At 38.9% G+C, this 25828-nt stretch overlaps 1 protein-coding gene across 1 annotated transcript in view; it reads left to right on the top strand.

The window, feature by feature from the left end:
- Window positions 1-25828, top strand: part of SEMA5A (semaphorin 5A) — a 400911-nt gene that overhangs the window by 184881 nt on the left and 190202 nt on the right. Inside the window, exon 4 of the mRNA XM_036309681.1 lies at window positions 13643-13742. Coding sequence (XP_036165574.1) covers window positions 13643-13742 — 100 coding nt within the window. The remainder of the gene's footprint in view (window positions 1-13642; window positions 13743-25828) is intronic.

Raw genomic sequence — 25828 nt, 5'->3', positions numbered from 1 at the left:
ACAGTTTTCTAATCCACTCATCTGCTGATGGGCACTTAGGCTGTTTCCAAATCTTAGCTATTGTAAATTGTGCTGCTATGAACATAGGGGTGCATATATCCTTTCTCATTGGTGTTTCTGATTTTTTTGGGATAATTCCTAGAAATGGAATTACTGGGTCTAATGGAAGTTCCATTTTTAATTTTTTGAGGAAACGCCATTCTGTTTTCCAGAGTGGCTGTACCAAATTTCTTCCTCTCTGAAATCAATATATAGAACAATCAATATATATATTGATTTCAGAGAGGAAGGGAGAGGGAAAGAGAGAGAGAGGCACATCAATGATGAGAGAGAATCATTAATTAGAATCCTCCTGCATGCCCCACACTGGGAATTGAGCCCGCAACCTGGGCATGTGCCCTGATTGGGAATGGAACCTTGACCTCCTGGTTCATAGGTCGACACTCAACCACCTGGCTATGCTGGTCAGGCTCCAGATTTCTCATTGATAAAATGAGGCATCTAAGTGAATGTGTTCAGAGGTTGCTTCTTACTTTAAGGTTATGTATTATTTTTGTCTCCGTTACTTAGTATGTTTGATGACATATTTATTGAGCTCTTACTCTGTGATAGTCTAGAGCAGAGGTTGGCATTTTTTTTTTTCCTTTTTTTGCTGTGAAGAACCGGAGGGTAAATCTTCTAGACCTTGGAAAGCAAATTATCTATATTACTAGTAGACTATGCTGGTGTAGCACAAATTCAGCCACAGAGCATACATAAACAAATGGGCAGGGCTGTTCACCATAAAAATATATTTACAAAAAACAGGTGATGGGCAAGATTTGGCCCATGGACCATCATTTGCCAATCCTTGTTCTAGAATCTAGACTAACAATTATACTCTCTAAATATTACAGGTGGCTTTAAAAAATAAATTTACATTATTTAGATATAAACTCTTTCACATGTAAACCACTTAGAAATGTGATAGAATATAGTCTATAAGTGCTACTTAAAAGTAATCACCAATCAATAAATATAATAGACAGGCATTGTTGGTTGAGAAGAAGGGATGGAGAATAGTGCGTGAGGTCATTAAGGAAGGATACAGGTGGATTCTAGGATTGCATTGTGCCTTGAAGTTTTCAACATTATATTCATTCAAGGTCTGTTGCACTGCATATTAGAACAGAGATATAAACAAAAGTACATGATACTTTTCAGTGGCTTCCTACCTGTTCTGTTTGTTAGAGAGCAGGAGGGAAGATCATTCAGAAAGGGAAGATCATATATGTTGGCGATGGGGGGAGGTGAGAGAGTGAGGAGCTGCTTGTAGAGTGACTGAGGGGTCTGAGTTGGGGAAAAACAGAAGAGAAGTGGAGAGCAGGTGAGTTTGAGAGGCACTGACAGCCAGGCCCAGGCAGTTTGACAGCCCGTGGAACCTTGCAAGCAGAGAATGACAGTGCAAGCAGAGCACAGCTTTGCCTTCCAAAGGCTGGTGTGGAGTCCACGCATCTGGAATTGCATAAGACACCGTAAGCTAATGTGCCTTCATCTGTGTGTGCAAATTCCATGAGAACTGGGGCACTCATGATGCTGCATCTGACTTTTCTCCTTTCCAGTCTTCCTAAAAGATTTATCCAAAGTAGATTTCATTTTGCCTTTCTTCATTGAATATTGCTGTTAATTATTCACTAGACTAGAACAATGTGGGGTGCCTGCCACTTTTGTTAAGCTATAGGCATCTTGTTGGTTTCTGTGGAAGAGTACAAGGTAAACATTCTTAAGTAGAGAATTTTTTGTACTGGTTTAGAAAAAAATGAGGTTGCTGTGGGCTGTAAAATATGTGAGGAAAGAACACAATGAAATGCACTGATTGTATTATGAATGATCTTTATCTGTTTTCCAGCCATATGTCTGTTTCAGCTCATATGAAGAATTTGGCGAGCTTGCTCCTATGAAAGAATTGCCCCTTTGGAAAAGCTTTAGACTGGCCCCTTAGGAGATTCTTATGCTATCCCGGAGAACTGAGATCTCTTCTCAGATAAGCAGGTTAAATAATCCCCTGATAAATTGAGAGAGTGATTCTGTGTCTTTCTGACTCATGCAGACCAACATATCTGTATTTGAATAGCTTCCAAGAAAATGTACATGGGTTTTTTTATTATACTGATTATCATCACAAGAGGAATGACCTCCCAGTTAGGGTTTCCCATAACCACCCTCGGGTTCAATGATTTCACTAGAAATGTTGTTATACTCATAGTTACCATTTATTACAGAAAAATTAGAAAAGTTAAGTGCATAGAGCAAAGTCTGGGAGAGTCCAGGTGTAAGCTTCTATTTGTCCTCTCCTAGTTGAATGACCTGGACAGTGCTCAAGTCTCTTGGCAATGATATGTGACAATATGAATGGAATAGTGCCAACCAGAGAATCTCATTTGAGTGTCAGTGTCCAGGGTTTGTTTGTTTTTTCTCCTCAGTCAATAGCCATGGAACACTCAGGCGACTACCTTAGTTAATTCAGTCTCTAGCCTTTATAGAGGTCAAACTGACACAACATTGTCAAAGTCCCCACCATGAGTCACATTGCTAGCATAGAGGATCTGGGATGGCCCAAGGCCCTCATGTATAGTAGGGCACTTTTATCAGGCAGGATATTTCAAGGTCTTAAAAATGATCTCCCAGTAGACAGTGAGGGGTCACACTTTTCTTTGGAATATGCAAGGATTGAGCACCTCAGACCTATGTAACCTCTCACTGAATTGATAGAGTTCTGCCAAAGAGTGGTCCCTAATCAGTTCATTTTCAATGGTTGGTCATGGCTTTCTTCCTTTGGCAGGGCTTTCACACCCTTAGCAGGTAGACTGTGATTTACATGAAATTGTATGTAAGAGGAGATTAAAATTGATGATCGATATTCTGCCTGGTACTCAGGGTGTTGTCAAAAGATACAGTTGGGCCATCCTCATGGTTCAACTGTGAGATAGGTGAAAACTCCCCTTTACTGCCTAGAGTGGCAAGGGTGGGAACTTGAGACCCTTCCAGGCCTTAGGTACTCTGCTGAATGCTTCATGGGAATTGATTTACATGTTCTTCTCAACATCAACTATTGTTTTCTTTTTCCCCCTCAATTTTATAGTTTGTTAAGAAAAAAAGTGAGGCAACTGGTGGTGGCCTCAAAGTCCCACAGATCAAAAGTTCTGCATCTAAGATTTAACCCAAGTCAGTCAAACTCTGAGGACCATGTTACTTTCATTAATGATTGGGTGAATGGAGGGCAGGTTTGTTGGAATTAGTCTGATTTATTTGCAGTGTTAATGGCAGTTGGTTCTGAGAAGACCCACAAATCATTCGTTTTTCAATACTGGATATGATAGAACAATGTTTCTATGTGAACAAGAAAGCCCTGTTCTTAATACCTAGATGTACACTGTCCAATAGAGTAGCTGCTAGCCATGATTGGCTGCTGAGGACTTGAAATGTTGATAGTCCAAATTGAGAGAAGCAGTAGCATAAAATCCACACTGGATCCTCGAGGACTTAGAACATACACATGAGATGAAGATGTCTCAAGTTTTATCTTATTGATAATATGTTGAAATGATATCTTGGATATACCGGGTTAAACAAATTAATTGTGCCTGCTTCTTAACATTTTTTAATGTAGGTATTGGAAAATACAGCATTACATGTGTAGGCCATATTTTGGACCTTTTATTGGACAGCATGCTTCAGAGCATTTATCATCACACTTTTCTTGGGACCAGCTAGCATTTCTCTTCTTCAGTTTACCTCTCTTGTGTGTATGTCACTTCTTTTTAGCTAAATGATTATATACCTCAAAGGCAAATATGTGTCTTACATATGGCGTCCTAGCCACTACCTACCATGGGTAGCATGTAGTGGGTACTCAAAAAACGTTTGCTGACTACAGAAATAAATTACAGTGCTGCCTCAACATTCTTGCTGTGTATGACCCTAATGCTTATCCCTAAAGTTCCTAGAAAAATCTGGTCTGTCTTGGAAAACATTTTATTTCTGGTGTATAGATAAAGACCACCTTGGGACTCAGTGGAATGTCTTTGGTAAGGAAACTTTTTTGCACAATCTGGGCTTGTCTCCTGAGTTCTTGCAGCTTGCTCCTTCCCTGGAACCCTGATATCTGCAGAGGTAGTAGCTTAGATGAGAAGATACGGATTTTCCACTATCAAACAGAGAGAGAAGAAACTGATAGTCCAAACTGAGTGTGAATTGCGAGAAAGAGGTATTAGCGCCAGGAAATGGTTTTTTTCTTAAAGCTGAGGTCTGGCAGTTCCTGAATATGTGGCAAAACTAAGTGTAGGAATATTTTAAACCAAGTGCCCTAAGGTTCTAAGCGATGCCTGGAATGATCTTGTGCAGTCCCAGTAGTTCCCGGGAGGGGGGGTGGGCAAATGGTCAGCACCACTTCCACAGCAAGCACATGGCCGCTTCTGCAATAATCCAAGTGCCTGTCGAATAGAAATGGTTCATTTTTATATTTTTAGTCATATTAACACCATTTGTAATTCTAAAGTTATAAATCTAAAGGAAATTGCTTTTTAATGTCCTCTGGCACAACATTAAGATTTTGCAATTAGATTTTATAGCCTACAGTCATATGCTGCAGGTCACAAGGCAAAATTAAGAATCCTCTGCACCAGGAAAGTTTCCTGTAGGTGGTGCGGGGTACTTACTTATAAGCCACACAGAGTTTGAGGCAGGGTAGCCCTGGCACCACCTTCATAGCCTGGAGGACCAAGCTGGTCAGAGTTCAGGAGTCTGAGGGTCTTGGCCTATGAATTTGTATGATCTTTTAAAGAAAGTCTGTCTTGGTGGGTGGCTAAGTAGAAATTGCTTCTTGTGTGAGTTATCCAGCAATAAATACCTGCCACTGATTAGTTTGGTTCTTATCCTGCAGTTACTCGGAATAATTGCTCCATATGGTCTAATGAAATAGGAGGTTTCCATGATCTGAAATGTTAGACAAAGGGAAGGCAGCGCCAGTTGGCCAGGAGGAGCTGGAACCTAGCTTATTGACATCCCAGAAGCGTCTTTTACCCCTTGCCAGTTGTGTCCAGGTAACCTTGCACAACTCAGAATTTCTTGGGCTGCAGGAGCCTGGACCCCCACCTTATGTTGATATTTAGATCCTGAGATTGAACAAGTCTTTCTGTTCTGGCCAGAAATTCATGCAAGCAAGCGAGAGCTTGGGGAAACAGTGGGAATCATGAATTCCACTGGATTCAGAATGGGAGTACATTTCAACCAGTCACGATGGTAGTTGATTGCAGTGAAATTTTGCTTCCTAAATTTCTTTTGTAGTACATGTCCAGAAAAAATATCAAACACAAATTATTTAATTCTGTATTATTCTGCAATAACCTAACTTTGAAAAAAATATGTCTGAAAGTCACACAAGAATCCCTTCGACGAGTACAGTGTGCCCTCAGCCTGCCCCCAGCCAGCCTTTTTCTAACCCTGCCTCCCTGTGCTGGCTTGCCTCTCCTGCCCTTTCTGGAATAGTGTATGAATTCTTTCCTATAATTTAACAGGTTTGTGGCTATTATTTAGTGCTTACTTACATTGTGAACATATAGTATACCGTGCTTTCCAGGCTGTAAGGCATAGCTTAAAATGAGACTTGTGGTTTTTAAATTAGTTTTGCGTTAAGAAGACCCAGATCAGGAATGCTTCAAATGAAGTGAAGGATCACAGCTTTTGGTTTCTTAGAAATCCAGCAGGCAGGCTGTGCAAGATGAAGCAGTGAACTTCAGAAGAACCCATTTCCAGAGTACAGATATTTTACAAACTTGCAGCTCCTGGGTTTTTCCATGTGCAGAATGGATTAAGTGTGTTACATGTCTTTGCAAAGAAAACATGACAGAACCCCTGACTCACATGAAGCAGAGATGCAACTAAAAACAAAGATGATGCGAGATAGCACTGTTTGCAAGTTAAAGCAGTGCTTTAATGTGTCATGCTTACAAATAAAAACGTCAATGGAGATGCTTTATGCATTTTTGATATGTTGTATTTTTTTTGCTTTTACTGATATAAAGATGTTTAGTGTATATTTATATATACAAAGTAAATATATGTAATATCCAGTATATACTTATGCAAATACACATGTATATAAGCATATATATGTGAATGAACATATTGATGACTGTATCTAGACATAACTATGTATAAATATATATATATATACACATCTGCATCTAGATATAAGTATATGTAAATATATACTTATATATACTTACCCATTTATATATCTGAGCATGTGTATGTGTATAAACATGTATATACATACATTCATATACATATATATGAATACATTATACCTAAATATAGATATAGTTATTTTAGTCCCTTAAAATACTATATTTGAAGAGTTGTATGTGCTCTGATGGAGACTAAAGCATGGTCTTCCCACTTGGTTATTCTGCTAGTGCTGGGCTGGGGAAGATAGAGATCCGTAAAAAAGTCACAGGACTAGATTGTCCTCTTTGCATGTGGCTTTGGGAGGTCATGTAATTTCTTTGCCCTTTGCTTTGTCAACTATGAAGTCCAGGGGGTCGATTGCAGGATAGCCAGTGTCATGTCCTGCTGGAATGACTTTGATTCTACTAAGTCCCAGATAGAAGTTACAGTGAAAATAACTGAGCTTGAACATTTGGAGGAGCAAGATTGGCTTGCTATTTTTCAACCTTGCTACAAAGCTAAAGTTAGGCAGAGTGTGTTTGCCTATTTCTAAGTGAACTGATATAACCAGGCGCTGTCTTGGAAAAGACATGATGAAGGAGAGTAATTTTCCACTGTTGGGTTCTTCCGCCGCATGCCTTGTTGTGTGTGGTGACCCTGGTTTCTCTCTGCCTTGCTCTGGGACCTTCCTTTTTCCAGTTGTGCCCTGCCCACTGGGCAAATTGAGCCATTTTTTCCTGTCTCCATCTGAAAAAACCCACCAATTTCCTGCTTTCCAATTTAGCTCTTTTGGTGGGTGGCAACTGCTGTTTTCAATAAATTATTCCATGCTGATATATTACTAGGTGCTAAGGATTAATGTATTTTATACATTTCTTGGAAAATTGGTTTTAAATATGGACGTTATGGGAACATTTCTGTCGTCCTATTTTGGTTTAAATTCCAGCTTATCTGCTTCCCACTTATGCTACATTTGGCAAGATATATAACTTGTCAAAATCTCAAGGTTTTTAACTTTTACTTTTTATTTCTACAAGAAAGATTTTAGATCTGGCTTTACAGGATTATGAACATTAAATAAAAGAAGTTGTTAACATGTAAAAATATCTAATCAGTTCCTAAAACCAAGTAAACACTGAAAATATAGACAGTAAGAAAATAAGTGTAAATAAGAGACATCAGTTATTCTGATTTCTTTTTTTCATGAGCATCAGTGTTTGTGAATTTGCATATTTCCTCTCTGATGAAGTATTTTGCCTTGACCTGCCACTCAACAAACACATGTGGCTTTGGGACTGCAGAGGTAAGAATGTCAACAACTGTAGAAACTTTTTATAAGATTTTATTTGAGCCAAAATCATAACAGTTGCCAGGGAGCAAGATCTCCAGTGCTCAGGAAAATAACAGTTTTGCAGTTTCTTTTATGTATTTAAAATTAAGGAGGGAATTTAAGGAAGATTAACGAAGGTGGGAGAAAGCAAGGTGGGGATTGGATTACAGGAGAGTTAACAAGATTATATGCTCCCTTGAGGGTGGGTACACTTATTTCCATGGTGTGTTAACCTAGATGTACAGAAACAATGGATAGGGCTTGCTTAAGGCAAAGATAAACCTTTTACTAACAAATTATATGCCTGGGGTGTGACTTACCCACCTGACCTATACAGTTAGGAATTTATGATCAGATCACCCTGTAAAGTTACTTTCCCTAGAACCCCTTTTTTTTCTCCACGAGACTGAAATCTATTGTCATCACTTACAGAATTCCGGACAGGACTCAGGTAGCTGAAAGCTGATGTATCTTATTTTAGGGGGTGGAACATGGCATGTGGGTGCTGCCGACCCACTATGGTAAGTGCACTTGACTTGCTGTGAGTGACTGTGGGTGGGACAGGCCTGGAAAAGCAGGCAGGAAAGGAGGAGGAAGGAACATGGTAGCAGTCTGGTCGCAGTGCACTAACCCGGTACAGCCCTGCCATGCTTTTCTTCTTCTTATGGCTTTTTAAAATTCCACTCTTTTGTTTTCCGATCATATTTTTAGCTCAGAGTGCATTGGTCAAATGGGTTATGTGATGCACTGAAGCTGAAAATGAAGTCCCTAGAAGGGAGATGCAGGCCAACTCAATAGAGTAATAGTTGTCTTTGCAATAGGATGGCTCCTTTCACCACCTGGGGAAAGAAAGGGTAGGCAAGGAGTATTTCCAGCATGCCCAGACAAGAGTACACCCTGCCTTGCTCCCTCTGCCCCGCCATGCCCTGCCCCTCCCACCCCCCCCACAGAAGGGTCCTTCTGCAGAAGGTGAGAACCCAGCTCCTGCATTTTCAGAACAGTGTCCTGTGCCCCCATATCATAGCTGAATGCTTAGACTGCTTAGAAATCCAGCCATTGCTCCTTCCCCTTTTCATTCCAGAATGTTCTTCACTCCAATAAAGCCGATCAGTGATGGTATTGACATTTTCTTCCCCCTTATTTACATAAAGACCCTTGGATCATAAAACCTTAGGAGTGAAGATGGTGAAAGTTGTGGAACTTAACCGACTTATAGATTATGGTTATTAATAACAACAACAGTAAAGACAATAAATGCTGTATTTATAGGTTGGCATAGTAGCTGGCTTTGGGAGAGTCCACCTTTTGCAACTGTATCTTACTTTTCTCTATTTAGTGAAAATAAACTCATTTTTCAACTGAAGAGGCCATGCATTTTTTTCTTCCTCATACTTTTAAAATGTGTCACATAGGAAGGTACAGTTTTGATTTACGGCAGCTAAAGAGTCTAGTGTAGTGGCTACAAACACCACCTCCCAAATCAGGAGCTGAATCTTACTAGCTGTTGACCTTGGCAAGACTTGGTTTCCTCACCTACAATAGGGTGGGTGTAAGAAATCAGGAATTAAAATGTGTCAAGTACATAGAATAGCACCTAGCAGATGGCATGCACTGTTTAAATGTTAGCTATTTTTGTTAGCTGCTTTACCAATAATCATGTCGTCAGCTTTATTACTATCTCCATGTGTGGTGGTAGATATTGATTGAATCAAAATATAATTTCATGAGAATCGGGAAGATTAAATCTTGATTTGCATTTTTTTATTAAAAAAATCTTTATTGTTAAAAGTATTACGGATGTCCCCCTTTTCCCCCATTGACTCCTCTAGCCTATCCCTGCTCCCACCCCTTCCCCAGGCCTTCACCACTCTATTGTCTGTGTCTGTGGGTTATGTATATATGCTTTGGATAATCTCTTCCCACCCACCTACCCACCCACCCCCACCTTCCCTCTGAGATTTGACAGTCTGTTCCTTGCTTCTATGTCTCTGAATCTATTTTGTTCATCAGTTTATTTTATTCTTTAGATTCCACATATGAGTGAGATCATGTGATATTTTGGTGCCACCTGTGCTTCGGTGCTTCCCCACCCTCCTTTGGCCCCTTCTAGTTGAACCTGTGACTCAGTTTCCAATATGGATTTCAAGTTTGCCACAGAAGTTTTGTTGCCCTACTTACTTGATTCCTTAATTGACTAAAATTTGAAGGAGAAAAAAATGAAACTCAGGCCACTCAGAGCCGATCTTAATTCCACCAGAGAAGTTTCCGTTCAGTGTTTGCCCGCAATCTGCTGGATCTCAAGCGACCAGTGCTTCCACCCAGCCAGGCAGAGCCATCCATCAGGTGTTTGGAAGGACTGTCAGGTTTTGGACAGGTGCTGTTCTTCATCAGCACAATCTCCTGTGATCCTTACTTATCAAGCACTGAAAGGTTTTCTTGGCTTATAGCCATCATTACCTTGGATATCTTTAGAGTGCTTTTTTTTTTTTTAAAAAAAAAAAAAAAGCAACTTTTACTCCTTTTTCTTTTTTGGAGGGCGGGGGGAGGTGACTAACTTGAATCTGTGAAGCTAGTCTCTAGTTTACATATGCGAATTATTTGGACCACGTTTATTAATACTGGGTATATGTTTATAAAAGTAATTTTTCTTGAAGCTGTGACACTAGGTTCTTTTAAAGATTGAATCAGTACACTTTTGATAGATGTTACTAAGCATTTATGTCGGTGCTTAAATAGTAGTAAGAAAAGGCAACATGAATCATTGCAGCTCATTTTGCAATAGAAAATCAGTGCCAGAGGCCATATTTCTTTCTTTCTTTTTCTTTTCTTAAGCATGTATTTATATGTGTGTTTTTTTGAGAGAGAGGAAGAGAGAGGGAAAGAGAGGAACATCAATTGGTTGCCTCTCATATACACCCTGACTTCGGATCGAACTCACCAGCCAGGGCTGCCAGAGGCCATATTTTAACAATCATGTTTGTGCAATGAACGGATTAACTAGAATGATCACTATTAAATATGAAACACTATCGATAAGGCATTCAATTAAAATGTACAGATTTTATGTTACTATTTAATTTCCACACTGGTCATATTGCCTTCCATATTTAAGCTCCATTTCATCATGTGGTTCTTTCAGTAAGATCACATTCAGAAAGATCAGAAGAGAGGGACAGGAGGAAAAGGTGAACACATTACTTGGGGAAAATGAGCATGTATTAAGAAAGGCAATGTAATTGAAAATTATACCTCCCTCATTCATTACCTGCTGTGTCCCATCTCCAGATCACCTCACTCTCCCTGGCCTTTCTTTGGCCTCTGATGAGTTTACTCAACACCACCTGCCTTGGTCCTCTCTCCTCTCCAGACTCTGTACTCTGCTAGTTCTTCTTTTGAGCCCATAACTGTTCATTTCCTGATTTCTTAGAAAGCATGATCAATAAATCTTCACGCTATTATTGAATTTTGTTATTTTGTTGGTGAATTCTATGGATAGATTTTCTGATGTTAAGGTTTTCTGAGCCATCCTTGTTTTTCTTAATTAAACCTATCACATATGAAAATGTGTGTGTATATGTATGATATGCTAATATTTAGCTGTGTTCTTAAAATGAGATGGCCCATAATTTTTCTTCCTCATAATGCCCTTGTCTAGCCTTATTATCAAGATTATCAAGATCATAATAGCCTCAAAACTGCAGAAATAAGAGCTTTGACTAATCTCTGAAATAATTTATATAAAATTGGAATTATATGTTTCTTCAGGAATTGGTAAAACTTAAATGTAAAACTGAGCCTGTAGCCCTTTCTGACATACTGTGCTTGGGAGTTTATTATATGTTTTGTTTGGGTGTTTGAAACTCTAATAACAAAAGGGTGTGATGAACAGTATTTTAATGCGGGGACTATGCATATTCTTATAGGTTGAGGGGAAGGGGCATTATAACAGGAGGGTTATCGGAGGATACAAGAGGTAATTTAGGGTTAGGGTCAAAGACCAGGGAAGAGAATGGATTGAAACCAAGTTGCAGGGACTGATCGTCCAAAAGAGGACAGAGCGTGATGATTCTGATCCTACAGGAGAAGTTGAGGCGATAGGTATAGATGCAGGTATTTTTCAGTTAGACAGATGGGTTCGTAGGAACTTTGTCCAAAGGTCCTCATGGGACCCAGTGAGTAAGAAGGCTCTGTGATGCACAAAGTTGAGCTAGACAGACCCTGTGGAGGAATGCGCATTAAAAAATCAAACACGGACAAAATATGCAGATTACCCAACGTGGATGTAGTACTAACCATAAAAATATACAGCTTTAATGGGAAGCTAGTTAGCAATTTAAATAAGGAAAATTGAACAATATTGACAGAACTATATGCTGTTAACTCATTTTCACCTCTTTGCATGACTTCTTGTATTATTTTAATATTTTAGGAAGTAGTGTAACCATTGCTCAATATGGGATTTAAAACCTGAAATATGTCTTTATCCTTTTTTTGGTCACTCTCATTCAATTCTTTTAAATGAAAATAAAGATAACTGCATGGGAAAGGAGTTAACTCAAATCTTTCCTTCCCTTTTACCTAAGCCCCAAATCATCTCTCCTTTCTACGTATGAATACTTCCTGTAACGGTATAACTACCTGCATTTATAAATACTGTGTTTAAGGGAGATTTTAGCACTAGTTCCCTAACTGGATTAATAAACTCCTAGAAGGACTGTTTATTAATAAATTTTTATAGTTTCAGTGCCTTTTATATACTTTGCTATAAATAAGTACTTTGTTTCAATTGACTTGCTTATAAGATGAAAAGTTTATATAAAGTACTAAAAAAAACCCAAGATACCATATATATATATATATATATATATATATATATATATATATATATATATATATGAAATTTTCAAAAACCACATACCAGTCTCTACTTAACTCAACCTTGGTTTCCTTTAACAGAATAGAACTTTCAGTTTGTCATTTCCCCCCACAATAACTGATAACAGAGAAATACCATGTTTGTTATATAAAGCTATTACTTGAAAATAATCCATCTCATTTGCATCAACAAAGGCATTTTTATAGGACATGTTATAGGACATGCGTATATTCCTATATTAGATCTGTTTTTAGCATCTGCTTTTGCTGAAGGACATTTTTCCTGTGCTGCACATTTTTCCCTTGAACCAGTAATTTTGTTGATTTGACAGTTATTATGTGCCTATTTAGTCAGCGTGATAGCACTCAAAATGTTTAATCCCAGAAAAAGAGACAATCAGATGACATGGCTAATTGTCAGGGATGATGGTAAGGTATGGCACAAATGGCAGGTGAATCAATGCATATTTTTTCAGTGTCAGAAATGAGCTAATGAAATTTACTAGAATGGCCCGTGAAACACCATTGTAGCCATTTTCAAATACTGTCATTTTATAAGAATAGCACTCTGGGCTGGAGGCCATTTAATAGGATTTAACAGTGCTTATAAAACACACACACACACACACACACCAAAACAAACATTGTCTCTAGAGAGAAGCTGTTTCCTGATTTCCCTTAGAAAGAAAAATGCAGATGAGGCCTGGAAATAACTGGGGACCTCTCATGTAGGAAAGGCAAGTCTAATCATGGGGCCAAAGTAGAAACCCAAGGGAAGGGATCTGGAACTTCTACTTTGAAATAAGGCAAATGGTGCTCCAAATGGTGTTTGTCCTTGTTCCGATGCAGGGCTTTGGTGATTTCTCCAAGTCTTCAGCTCTTTCCTGTCAAGTTGCAGAGGAAATGGTCTTTTCTGTGAATGCTCTGTTATTTTCTGCCCAGCCAGAGCCAGTGGGAAAATGCACATCTGGCTTGTAAATCACCGCCAGGCGTTGATGCCTCGCTCACTCTTTATTGGGTGGCTGTCCTTTGCGCTTTATACACTCTCAGTGTGGATTGTGTGACCTCCTGATGGAATCCTCCAGTGCCCCCCTCCCCCCAGGGTCACATCGGGGGACCTTTACATCCTCTCTGAAATGTAATGTTTGCTACCTGAAGTGCACTCTCTGTGGTCCCCAAAAGAAAAATCATTCATTTTTACCTTTTCATTTATTTATTTTTCCTGTTTAGAAATTGGCCCCTGGTTACGGGAGTTCAGAGTGAAGAATGCTGTGGATTTCTCGCAGTTAACATTTGACCCAGGACAGAAAGAACTTGTTGTAGGAGCAAGGTGAGAGATCTAACGTTTTGCCACCACACGTATTTCCGGACTTCATTTTACGTCTGTGCTAGTTACACATGAGCTGCTCTGCCAGAGGTGATGAGTGCTAAGTAATAATTCTTCTATGTATGAAATACAGTGTGAGTGTCATAAAGCAGTCTACTAATAGTAGGATCACTCCTGCTTTTTACAGCAAGTGTTCATTGGGCCTTCCCCATGTGCCAGGAACTGTTCTAACATGAATTCATTCACTTTTTCCTCCCATGAATCCCGAGAGGTAGGTATTGTAAGTATGGTCAACATCCGTATTTTAGAAATGAGGAAATTGAGGTAGGAAGTGGATAAATACGTTGCTTGGGGCATGTTTATTGTGTCTGATAATAGATGGACCCAGGTTTTAGACCCTCCAGGCAGGTAGGCTCCAGAAAGCATGTTCTCAACTTCTCACTAGATTCCTCAGTAAAACTGTAGAGATCAAGAGACCATAATGTCCACTCTGGCCCATGTTACCTTTTTGTGTGACCATGATGAGGCTATTTAACCGCCGACTGGGAATTCAAGGAAGTTGTTACTCTTTATATCTCTTAAGGTGCACAAGTTCCTATATTCAGGTCAACATTTGACATTCCAGTTTGACATCAAGGCCACTAGAACACAGACAGCACAGATCTTGAGTTTTCCCCTCAAACTTAGCATGATTTCCTTAGAAAACAGACATAATCCGAGCATTCAAAACGTCTGTTCTTGTCAGAGTATTTTGAGGATGATGTATTTAAAAAACACTGTAAGCATCTTTTAGGAAAAGTGGCATTGAGCTTGAAGAAAGAGGTAATTTGTAGATTTGGACTCTTCTGGAATCTAAGCAAAGTATTTTTGGACAGTGAAGTGCTCATCTCTTTTGCCCAAATTTACTAGATTATAAAACATACTTTTCACAGCGAGAGAGGTTGTTCAGTTTCCACATAGACCTGAGTGAAGCTAAATCTGACAAGTTCTGGGCACTATAGATAAACATTGGACATATGGCATTGTTGTTTTTGCTGTCAGATCTTAAGGAACCCTTGTACATCCACCCAATACTTGAAAACATTAAGACGTATGGTTCTAACTTTAAATTAATAGACAGAAGTGGGTTTAATTCCTGACACTGAACATGTCACCTGCATTTCTTTATGTTTGTGCATAGACAGCGGACTGGATGGGCTCACTTGGTGTGCTTTTGCTTACTCCAGCCATTGCTAATACTTGGTGGATTTCTGATGCTGATTTCCATGGAAATTCATCACTGGAAGCCTGAGCTCTTTATTGCAGGGATTTTTAACTGATTTGCTGGCCTCCAGATTTTCTCTTCCTTCTACATACCATGGCCAATGTCATCTTTTAAAATATCTGCTTCCAATAGCTCCCACTGGATAAACCTTGGCTCTTTGGTGTGGTGCACCAGACACTCTGCCTTGTGGTCCCAAATCACTTGTTTTTCTCATTATTTATGTTACCCAAAAAGTAAAAAGTTCTCTTTCTTGCCTCTGGGATTTGGTTACTTTCCTGGAATATTAGCTACCCATCCAACCCACCGCAAGTTATCTACTTGGTGAACTTGGAGTAAAGATCTGGCTCCAGGCTTCTTCATCTGGCCTGACCTGTTACATTCCTTGCTCTGTGTGGTCTTATTAGAATTCCTGTTAGATGACATCTGTCATCTGCCTTCATTAGTTCACTTAATGCATTATTTCTTGTCCAGTGTCCTCCACCCCTTGTGATCAGATAGTGACTTACCAATGGAAAGAGGATGTGTCTCTTGTGTTGCTCTAGAACAGCGGTTCTCAACCTGTGGGTCGCAATCCCTTTGGCAGTTGAACGACCCTTTCACAGGGGTTGCCTAAGACCATCCTGCATATCAGATATTTATATTATGACTCATAATAATAGCAACATTACAGTTATGAAGTAGCAATGAAAATAATTTTATGGTTGGGTCACAACATGAGGAACTGTATTTAAAGGGCCAGAAGGTTGAGAACCACTGCTCTAGAATATAGCAATTTCTCATCCCGGTAAAAACTCAGAGATGTCTGTTGTTTCAATGTACATATTTCCAGGATTTGATTTGTATGTGCACCCCTCTGCACCTGGAGGAAACTTAAGGGAAAAGGGGTATGGGTTGAAGCAGATTCATTCCAGATACCTACATTTTGGCAAGGACACAAGCTAGTGGCAGCCCCTAAGCCTCAAAACTAACCCAATGGAAGATGAGCTCTTTCCCTTAGCCACAAGGGAAACAGCCCCCGTTCTGGGACAGCAGGTGCAAATATGACCTCAACTGGTATAGCTGGCTCAAAATCCCTCATGTAACTATAAAGAACTTTAGAAAAGGTTTTCTTGTGAGCTTGACTCAAAAGACACTCCATCAACTCCATCAATTCTGGAGATTGAATAGGTTGCACCACACGTATGCATATACTTTGCCAGAGGTTGACATTTGGTCAATGGCTCATGATGTTCTAATGAATATGAGAAGCCACTGAGCAAAATGGAACTTAGAACAGATATCTCATGGTCCCTCTAGGCTAGAAACAGTTCCCGGGAATTGTTCCCAAGGGACACCTATCCTTGAATGTCTCAATCCTAGTGACTGTGGAGGTTTTCATCTCAGTGTCCTGGAGGTCAGCATCCCAGCATCTCTGAAGATCTCCATCCCAATTTTCCTGGAGGTCTTCCTCCTAGTGCCCTGAGAAATATCCATGCTAGTGTTCCTGGAAGTCTTCATCTACCTCTTCTCACTACAGCCACAGCCCGGCCACACCAGGAGGGACTGGACTAGTCACTGAGTCAACCTAGAATGCAGTATGACATGGAGACCAGGAGCAATAGGATGTCCAAACTTAGCACATAAAAGTCCAGGATATGCAGTTAAATTTGAATTTCAGATAAGCAATCCTAGGACATGGGCTGCATTTTCTATTCTAGTACAGTGCATAGCACATTGTAGACACTCCATAAACAAAAGAAAGGATAGCCAGGACTTGCTTAGCTGTGTGACCTTGAGCCCATTTCAGAGTCTAATTTTCTCATCTTTAAAATTGATATAATTATTTCTATTCCTTTCAGCTGTTGTGAGGATTAAATGAAATAATGCATGAAAAGTGATTGTCACAATAACAGGCACCCAGTAAGCATGCAGTGGTGGGGCACTCTGTAGCTATTTATGGAGTCTGGCATACATGTGCATATATATTTTGGCCGATATCACTGAGTAAGAATAGGAATTTTACCTAGAAGACCTGCTGGGATTAGGCTCAGAATGTTTGGGAAGGAGTGTGAGCCAATTTTAAAACTTTAAAAATAATCCAGCCCTCAGATTCCTGTTTGGGAGGGCTTTGACCTAACAAAAAAAGTTTAGGTAGCAGGTGTATATTGTAGAAATCTGTAATGATTTAAATATATGATGGATAGAAAAACAAAATGAGAGGTTTTGTTTTTTCATTAGCACTAGGCATTGTAAAATTGTTTATTGGATGGCTTCACTTCATACCAGTCACACTTTATCTTCCTGAAATTAAACTCTGTTCAAGATTCTTTGTGCTCTTTGCCAAAAGAACTTCATTGTGCAGCAAAACAAAAACCTTTCCTTAGGCGATTTGTGTTGTGTAATGCCAGAAGGTCCTTGCATCTGAACTCATACATTTCTGGAAGGATCCCTAACGCTACCATTTTCAAGGAGCACATTATCTTTCATAATATTTTAAAAGCATTGATATTCATAGCCTGTTTACCCAAGCCTTTTTAAAAATTAATAATGTTGGTGTTTTAAATGATGTGACTCAGGCATTTTTATTGTAGAAAATATGGAAAATGCAGTAAAGCATAAAGAAAAAACAAGTTCAGAAATAGTCACAGTTAATCTTTTTAGTTATTGTCCAGCAGTATTTGATTCTATTTAGGGGATTATATTTTCTGACAGATTTTTATATATTTTGTCCAAAAATCTACTAAAAGCAGCTCCCATGATATGTTGATAAAACAAACATAATGAAATTCCAGAATGAAAGAATATGCTGTGGTTTAGAGATATTTGAATAGATAATTATGGAAATAATTATAGTACTAATAGATCATAAAGTTGACACAAATGTAAGTTTCCTGCATTTAGAACTGTAACAACAAATGTACGGGAGGGTGATTGAGTTCTCCAAATGAATCTGATGATTTTTAGTGTTTCAAGTTCATTATAAAGATGGCAGGAGATTCTGTGCTGAATTTAAATATTATTCCAAAAGGTGACTATCTTAGGCTGCACACAGTGCGGGGTGTTCACAAATCATCCATATTTTTATAAAGCATAAAGTCATACAGCAGTAAGGAAAAGAGATTCTCATCAAAGATAATAGGGGTTGATTTCATCTTTTCCTGTTTGTTTTTTGAGTTATTTTGTTCCTATAACTTTATTTCTGGGTATCTTCATTATCTCTGACAAGGTCAGTGTCAGATAAACATATAAATTGAAGGGCATAGAAAGGCTTGCACTCACCTGTGAGCTCTCACACAGTCCCCTGGGAGTCCAGGAGACCCACCCACTTGCTTATGATTAAAGTGGTGGGATGGAAGCCCGTGCACCCAAAACCTGGGTCAGGTAATCATCATAATTGATGACAAATACAATAATTTTTGTCATTGGACATTTTTAATTTTATTAAAATTGCATCACAAAATGGGAGCATTATAAGGATATCAAGAAAAAGGGAGTCTTCTTGCACACCTGACCCGATGTGAGTTCCAGCCCACAGTGCATCTCGAATAGAACTTACTATTGTGATTAATGGATTATTTCCATGTATTGGAAGGTATTTCTGTATATATGTTTGTACAAATAGTATAGATTCTTAAGCAGCATGTTGATTATCTAAAACTAAAACTAAAACCTGAGTGCTTCCAAGGCCGAGCTTGGTATTCCTTAACTGTCACAACAAAGTGGTTTTGAAAAAAAATAAATTTTTTTGTATTAATTTGAACCATTTGTTTTGCTCATGGTTTGAATCTACCAAACTAAAGATAAAAAGGAAAGATAAATTACTTCTGTTGTGCTGGGGCTGCGTTGCTTTAAATATTCAAAGTGCCTATTCCCATAAGATGACATGGAATGAATGGGCAGGCTTCTATTTAATTTGAATGAGTTCCTTCTTTCAAGATGGCTTTGTCACTGGTTCTAAACAAAGGACTCTATATTTTAGATTCATAGAGAGGAATTATAAAGACCACCTGTTTGTTAGAAGCGCACACTCCAGAACCCCCTTCCAGCACTGAATCAGAGGGGATGGGGCTAGGGAGCAGAGATAGCTGAATTTTGAGTAAATGCCCCTGATGATACTTACTTAGGTACACTGTTTGGCAAATATTGCACAAAATTTAACAAAGCTAGAAGAAAAAGAGTGGGCTTGGTCGTTATAATTCCTCTTTTCATTTTAAAGTTTTAGCTTAGGACTAATTTGTTGGAAGCAGCAGGTAATTAAAAGGAAACTGGAGATTTTTATGAGATTTCTGCCTCTAGTAGCCACAACTTCTATTTCCCAAGGGCTCTATTTTAGTCAAGTGTGTACATTAAAGGAAACTCTGCTGAATAGATTGAAATCAGCAATTAGGAGTGAATCCAAAAAGCAGCAGAACCCCATCGTGCAAAGAAATCCCAGGTAACGGTGATGTTTATGTTGTATTTACATTAATTACAACTTAGGAAAAGCAGCTGGTGATGACAAGAAGGGCAGTGCTTTTCATTCTTGGTCTGCATTTTCACCCCTGCCCACCTGGAATTGCTTTAAACCTATACTTTATGGTTTAAATATTTTCTCTCTGTCCTTTCCTTCTCCCTGTTGGCACTCGATTCATTGGTGTGTATTTTTCTCTTAAGATTCTCTCTACTTATCTTTCTCCTCCTCCCACGGCTCTCCCCTTTCTTCCAGTAGGCCCATTTGATTACTCTTTTTCTTCTGGCTTTGTTAAATTTTGTGCAATATTTGCCAAACAGTATACCTAAGTAAGTATCATCAGGGGCATTTACTCAAAATTCAGCTATCTCTGCTCCCTAGCCCCATCCCCTCTGATTCAGTGCTGGAAGGGGGTCCTGGAGTGTGCGCTTCTAACAAACAGGTGGTCTATAGACACTCTTGTGGGAAAGACTTCTAACCATGTTCCTTTCGCTGTTGTGAAAAACAAAATAATCTCAGTCCTTCCTTCCCTGCTGGAGCTAGAGAGCTGATAAGCCGAGCTCTAGTCATTTCTGTAGTTAAATCGATAGTCTTCCATTTTCCAAATTACATGATTGAGTTAACACAATAGTGTGATCAAAATAAATCTGACTCTTTACTTTGAGTGTGTATGCGAGATACGAGATACAATATTTGAGTTGAGAGTTTTTCTCCTCGTGGGTCCCACGTGGCGTCCATCAGAATTTAGTAGTTCGTTTGTTCTTCTTTCATGACTCTTCATTCATCAAATATTTATTGAGCCTACTTTATGTCAGAAAGTATCTTAGGCATTAGGAAAAAAGGTTGAAGACTTGATAGCCTGGCACAAGGGTTGGCAAGCTAAGGCCCAAGTTGGCCTCCTGTCTTTATAAATAAAGTCTTATTGGAACACAGCCACACCTATTTATTTGTATCTTACCTATGCCTGCTTTAGAGCTTTAGCTGCAGAGATGAGTACTTGCCAGTGAGACCACAAAGGTGAAATCTTTGCTCTCAGATCCTTAAAGAAAAGTTTGCTGACTCCTGGACTAGTGAGTGAGTCAACAAAAGCAATTAAATTCTCCCAGGGAGGCCTGAGTTCAGGGCCCTGGGAACATCAAGAGTGAAGGAGCATGATGGAACCTTGCGGGTGAAAAGGGTGCACTGAGAATGGCTCTACCCATTGGGCCTTGGAGATATATAAGGAGTCTGGCAGGTGGGATAGTCTTCCTTCCAGAAGGACCACACCACAGGGAGAGTCCCAGATCATGATGAAGTGTGACCTGTTGGTGGCTGAGGGGGAACTTACTATAGGTGAGGCAAGAGCTTTAGGTGAGGACAGATTATGGAGGAGTTTGGACTTAATCCTCTAGACCCATGGTTCCAATTCCAGCCTTCATGAGAGTTATTTGAGAGGCCTTTCAAGAAAGCAGATGCCCAGGCCTCTCTTCAGTTTATTAGAATTAGACTTTCCTGAAGTAATGTTGGAATCTCCTCTACAAGCAGCTCGTGTTGATCTGCTGGCGTGGCAAATTTGAGAACCTCTTCCAGAGTCATTAGTTGCTCAGGAGATTGTCTAGGTCTATCTATTTACAAGCTCAGATTTGCATTGGGGAGATATTTTTGCCATGCTGTATGCAGAATGTGCTAGAGTTTCGAGAATTTTGGAGGTAGGGATAGCAGTTGGGGGCTGTGGATCAGGTGACAGTAGAGAGAACTTAAACTTAGTGATAGTGCAAATGGAGAGGAGAAGTTGGATTTGAGACCTGTTTCAGAGATGGGTTTGACAGTGACTGGTGGTGAATATAATGGGGTAGCTGAGGGCAAGAGCCAAAGGTGAGATTTGGGAGTGTGGCTTGTGATGGCATCAGCTGGGCTTGACCAAATGAGGAATGAGATGTAAATCTTTGATTATTTGAAGAAACATAAAAAAACCCCTCAGATTTTGCTAATTCTGAAGATAACCCAGAAAAATAATTGCATATAGAGATAATTTGAGCAGTGACTATTTCTAGGAAAACAGAAGTTAAAAGAATCATAGGGTAATTCACTTGGTATTTTTTAAAATGAAAAATGATCTCTATTAACTGAAAAATGGAAAGGAATAAATCAAATACCCAGTGGACATACACAAAGCAAAAGTCACCAGTTAAATTTAGAATAGTAAGTCATCGTAAGTCATCATCTATAATCCTCAAAGCACTTAGAGATTTGCAAGTAACATTTAGAGCAGGGGTCCTCAAACTTTTTAAACAGGGGGCCAGTTCACTGTCCCTCAGACTGTTGGAGGGCCGGACTATAGTTTAAAAAAAAAACTATGAACAAATTCCTATGCACACAGCGGTGGCAAAAACACCCGGTGGGCCGGATAAATGTTTTCGTCAGGCTGCATGTGGCCCGCGGGCCGTAGTTTGAGGACCCCTTCTTTAGAGCATAGTAAAGGTTTTTTTGATTTTATATCTCTGAAATTTGCTAGAAGCATTGGTCTTAATTGTAGCATGCCACTAAAAAGTCCATCTTTGTTTTTCGTTCTATTTGTCAAATACCAAGAGGCTATCCATGTACTTCTGTGACTTTTAATCTTGGTATTGAAATATATCAGAGTGCTATTAAGACTGTTTGATCTTGGTTTTGATGTATTCTTTGAAACTTATTTCTAATAAACAGGACTTATAAAGGGTTTGAAGTAGGCTTTTAGGGAATGAAATAAAGAATGAACTAAGCCAATAAAATTCTGGGAAAGTGGTTACTGAACACATATGGTAACAACAACGATAATAAAATCAAAATTGTTTTTAAAATTTTATTGCCCAAAGTACACATATTTATTATTTTTCAGGAGGGTAGGAAAAAGTTGGCCTGAGGATGTAGCTCATAACATATGACCATATTATAAATTTGTCTCCATATTAAAAAGAAAAAAATTCAGCATTCAAAGCCATGATCTAAATGGGATCCAACTATTTAAATATTGTGCTGTATATATGGGATAGTTTGCCAATTTTAAAATTTAATCAAGCTCCCCCAAACTTGTGGAAAATGTATGTGAAAGAGATAATTTTGGAAATATTATAACCACAGAAAAGATAAAGGCTTCAAGTCAACCGGCATAATGAAAGTCTTAGGAATAGCAATTATAAATAGGTGGGTGAACTAGGGAAGATGGTTACATGGTGGGATTGAATCTTTATGTATTTTAAAGCTATGGATATGATTGACATAATAAATATTTGCATTTAAACAATTTTTGTAAAACACTTTTGTGTTTTAAAGGATAAAAGGATATAGTTACTACTTTTCTGTAGCTGCAAAGTCAGACATATTTTAATGCACAAGTCTGTCAGTGCTATTGAAAATTTGGGCGTCTTGCGGGTGCTTTAAACTCTGTGCCTGTTGGCAATTGGTGCCAGTTAGAATGGAATCTAGAAATAAAAAGAAATCTCGGGGGGACAAAGCTGGCACAGTTCCAGGTGAGGCTAGCTTTTCAGTAGCCGTCAGCTCTCAGAGCAGAGTTACCTCAGTGGTCACAGGTTTTATACAGTGTGCATTTTGTCTTCAGATTATTTCATGATCAACCGAGGTCTAAACCTCGACATGTTTTTATCATCATTGTTTAAAACCTTTTCTTAAAGATTTACTTGCTTTTTGTCTCCATTTTCTCTTTGTGCAAAATGCACGACTGTCTTGAGTACTTGGTATTCTGCTCCTTTTCCTTAAGAAAGCCTTTCACCTACCTGTTCCATAGGAACTTGGAACTTTTTCTTTGATTTTATAGCTGTATTCATCAGAGACCAATTGAGTTATTCTAAGAGAATGTCATTTTAAAACACCTGTGTCTTTCATAATTAATGGAGGTCAGAGTTAAGTTTTATGGTGTCTCTAGATAAAATGAGTCATTTAGTTAATATGCTCATGATGGCTCAACCTTTTCTTTAATGCCAGTTGAATTTTATTACTTTACACGAGGATACAGATGAACTTCTCCTACTAAAGCCCATATTCCTCCCTCAGAGAATATATTGTTGTGCTTAGTGATTTGTTGCTAATAGGCCCCTGGGGGAAGTGAGGGGACACAGGAATGAGTTATTCAGTCCTGCAGTCAATAAGAAATAAACCCCAGTGAAGAGGGAGGCAATGCACTCAGGTGTCTAGTGAGTAAGAGATGAACCAGCTTCAAAACTGTCAGCTCACATCTGCCAAATTGAATGGCTTTGTGATTTGAATTATTCAGTCTATTGGATCTGTGTATTACCCCTGTATTAGCTCTCCTAATAGTAATATTTATTACATTGGAATGGGCAGTGTCAAATGTTATTCCAGAACATCAAAAAAAATTAGATCCCTACCAAGGGGAGAAAAGCTCATACTTTTGTTTACCATAGCCATTAAAGTGGACCTTTGCAGCTTAGTAAACTCTTGCTTTGCACTTCTGTAATGAGAGGGGGTGGGGAGGGGATGGAAATAGAGAGCAGCTCCCCTAAGCTGTACAGCTAATACACTCTGAGAATCTAATCTCCTAACCTTGTGCACCACAGCCTTTCTCCCTAAAGAATGCTAATATTCCTCCTCACTCCCTATTTACATCTAAGGGTGTTATGAAGATTAATGAGACCACTTACATGCTTTGGGTTGCTCAAAGCATTGCCCTGCAAGAGAAACTGACCCGGTGTGAAACATTTGGTTAGCGTTCCCTGTTGGAGGGGAGCCAGCAGCATTACTCCTTCATGTTGGAAAGGTTGGTAGCCTTTCTCGTGAACCTCACATATGTGGTTTTGCCTCCTCTGTGAGCTCACAATAGCAAGATAAAGAGGTTGCCTCTTTGGTAATGCCCTGGAGAATGGCCACTTGCAGAGCACCGTAGATCTTCCTTTACTGTGTGAGTGGCCCCACGTCTGGTAATATCAATTTTTTATTCCCTTTAGAAGATTTTCTTTCTTTTTGTAACCTTTAGCTTTGTAAGTCGTTGACCTAAACTCTAACAGATCAAGCTGTCTGGGGAGATTTTGGGTCCCTCATCTTGCTAGCTGGATTGGAATTTTTCCAACAGCAAAAACGCACTTGGACTTGGAGCCAAATAGTTTGAGGAAAGAGGTTTGAGAATAGTAGAATACACCCTGGTGTTTTGTCAGATTCTTAGATTCCAGTGAGACTAGGGAATTCCACAAATGTTTCACTTTTATTTCATCTTTTAGAATATTTTTTAAATCACTGAAAATTATGATGGATAAAGTGAATACTGAAATGCGTAATATTACATATTTCTAATATGGAAAGGTCCAGCAAGGCATTAAATTGCTTCCTTGGGGTTTGTGTAGACCACAGTCATGTATTAAACAAGTATTGAAAACATCTACCAATTCTTTGTCTCCAAAATTAAACAAATAAAGACAGAGCAACAAAAATGTAACCAACCAACCAACATAAAAATAGACCTTAAATACATATTGAGGCTCTGCAAGCTTACGGATCTATTAATTCCACTTTCAAAACTTTCCAGTCAGTGTAATCAACTGACTTTATGATTAACAAATGTTATAGGTAACTACTTATTGAATACATTTTTACTAGTAAAGAATTATCTTTCATATTTATATGCTGAGATTTTAGTTAAGATTATGTTGAAATACATTCCTCATTTGCAAATGATAAAAACTTGAAAAGCATTTCCCAGGAATTTATCAAAACATACCATGGTAAGTCTTTTGAAGTCTTTCGTTAGATGGCCATATGGTCACCCAACTCTAATGGTCATTTCATACATCTGAAAATGTTCATGGACTTGTAGGAATTTGTGTTACTTAAATATTGCATAGTCTTTCATTTCATAAATGAAGAAACTTGGGTACTCTTAAAATAAGTATGGGTAGGCAATGTCAGGAAGAATTTGTGAGAAATAGGAGGGTGAAAGGAAGTATCATCTAGTCAACCAGGATTTACATTCTCTTAATGAGCAGACACATATGTCACAGTGAGATCACAGTCCCAGAGGTGAGAATCAATGACCTAGAGAATCAAAAGCTTATCATTAGCAAGCAGTGCTAAGCCTTGAATCATCTCAAAATTATTTGTAAATGTATAGGTGACTAAACAATAAAGGCATGAAATAATTGTACTGTAAGAACTATTACTGTGTGTATCGGTGTGCGTGTGTGTGTGTGTATGTTTAGTGCCAGTGAAATTAGGAAGGGGACATTGGATGACTGGTGAGGCCACATAGCACAATGGGACAAGGGACACTGGGGTGTGTGCCTTATTTCTAACCCTAGGATTTTCTCTGAGTCCTAATAATCTTGGATATATCATACTGCACAGCTTAATTTGGAGAAGTTTCTCCATCTACAAATGAAGTGTATATTCTCTCTGATGACAATCCAGCCC

This window comes from Myotis myotis, unplaced genomic scaffold (genome assembly GCF_014108235.1).
Source record: "Myotis myotis isolate mMyoMyo1 unplaced genomic scaffold, mMyoMyo1.p scaffold_m19_p_5, whole genome shotgun sequence".
Classification (NCBI taxonomy): Eukaryota; Metazoa; Chordata; class Mammalia; order Chiroptera; family Vespertilionidae; genus Myotis; species Myotis myotis.
Note: the sequence above shows the minus strand (reverse complement) of the source record. Positions and strands in the feature narration are given on the sequence as shown.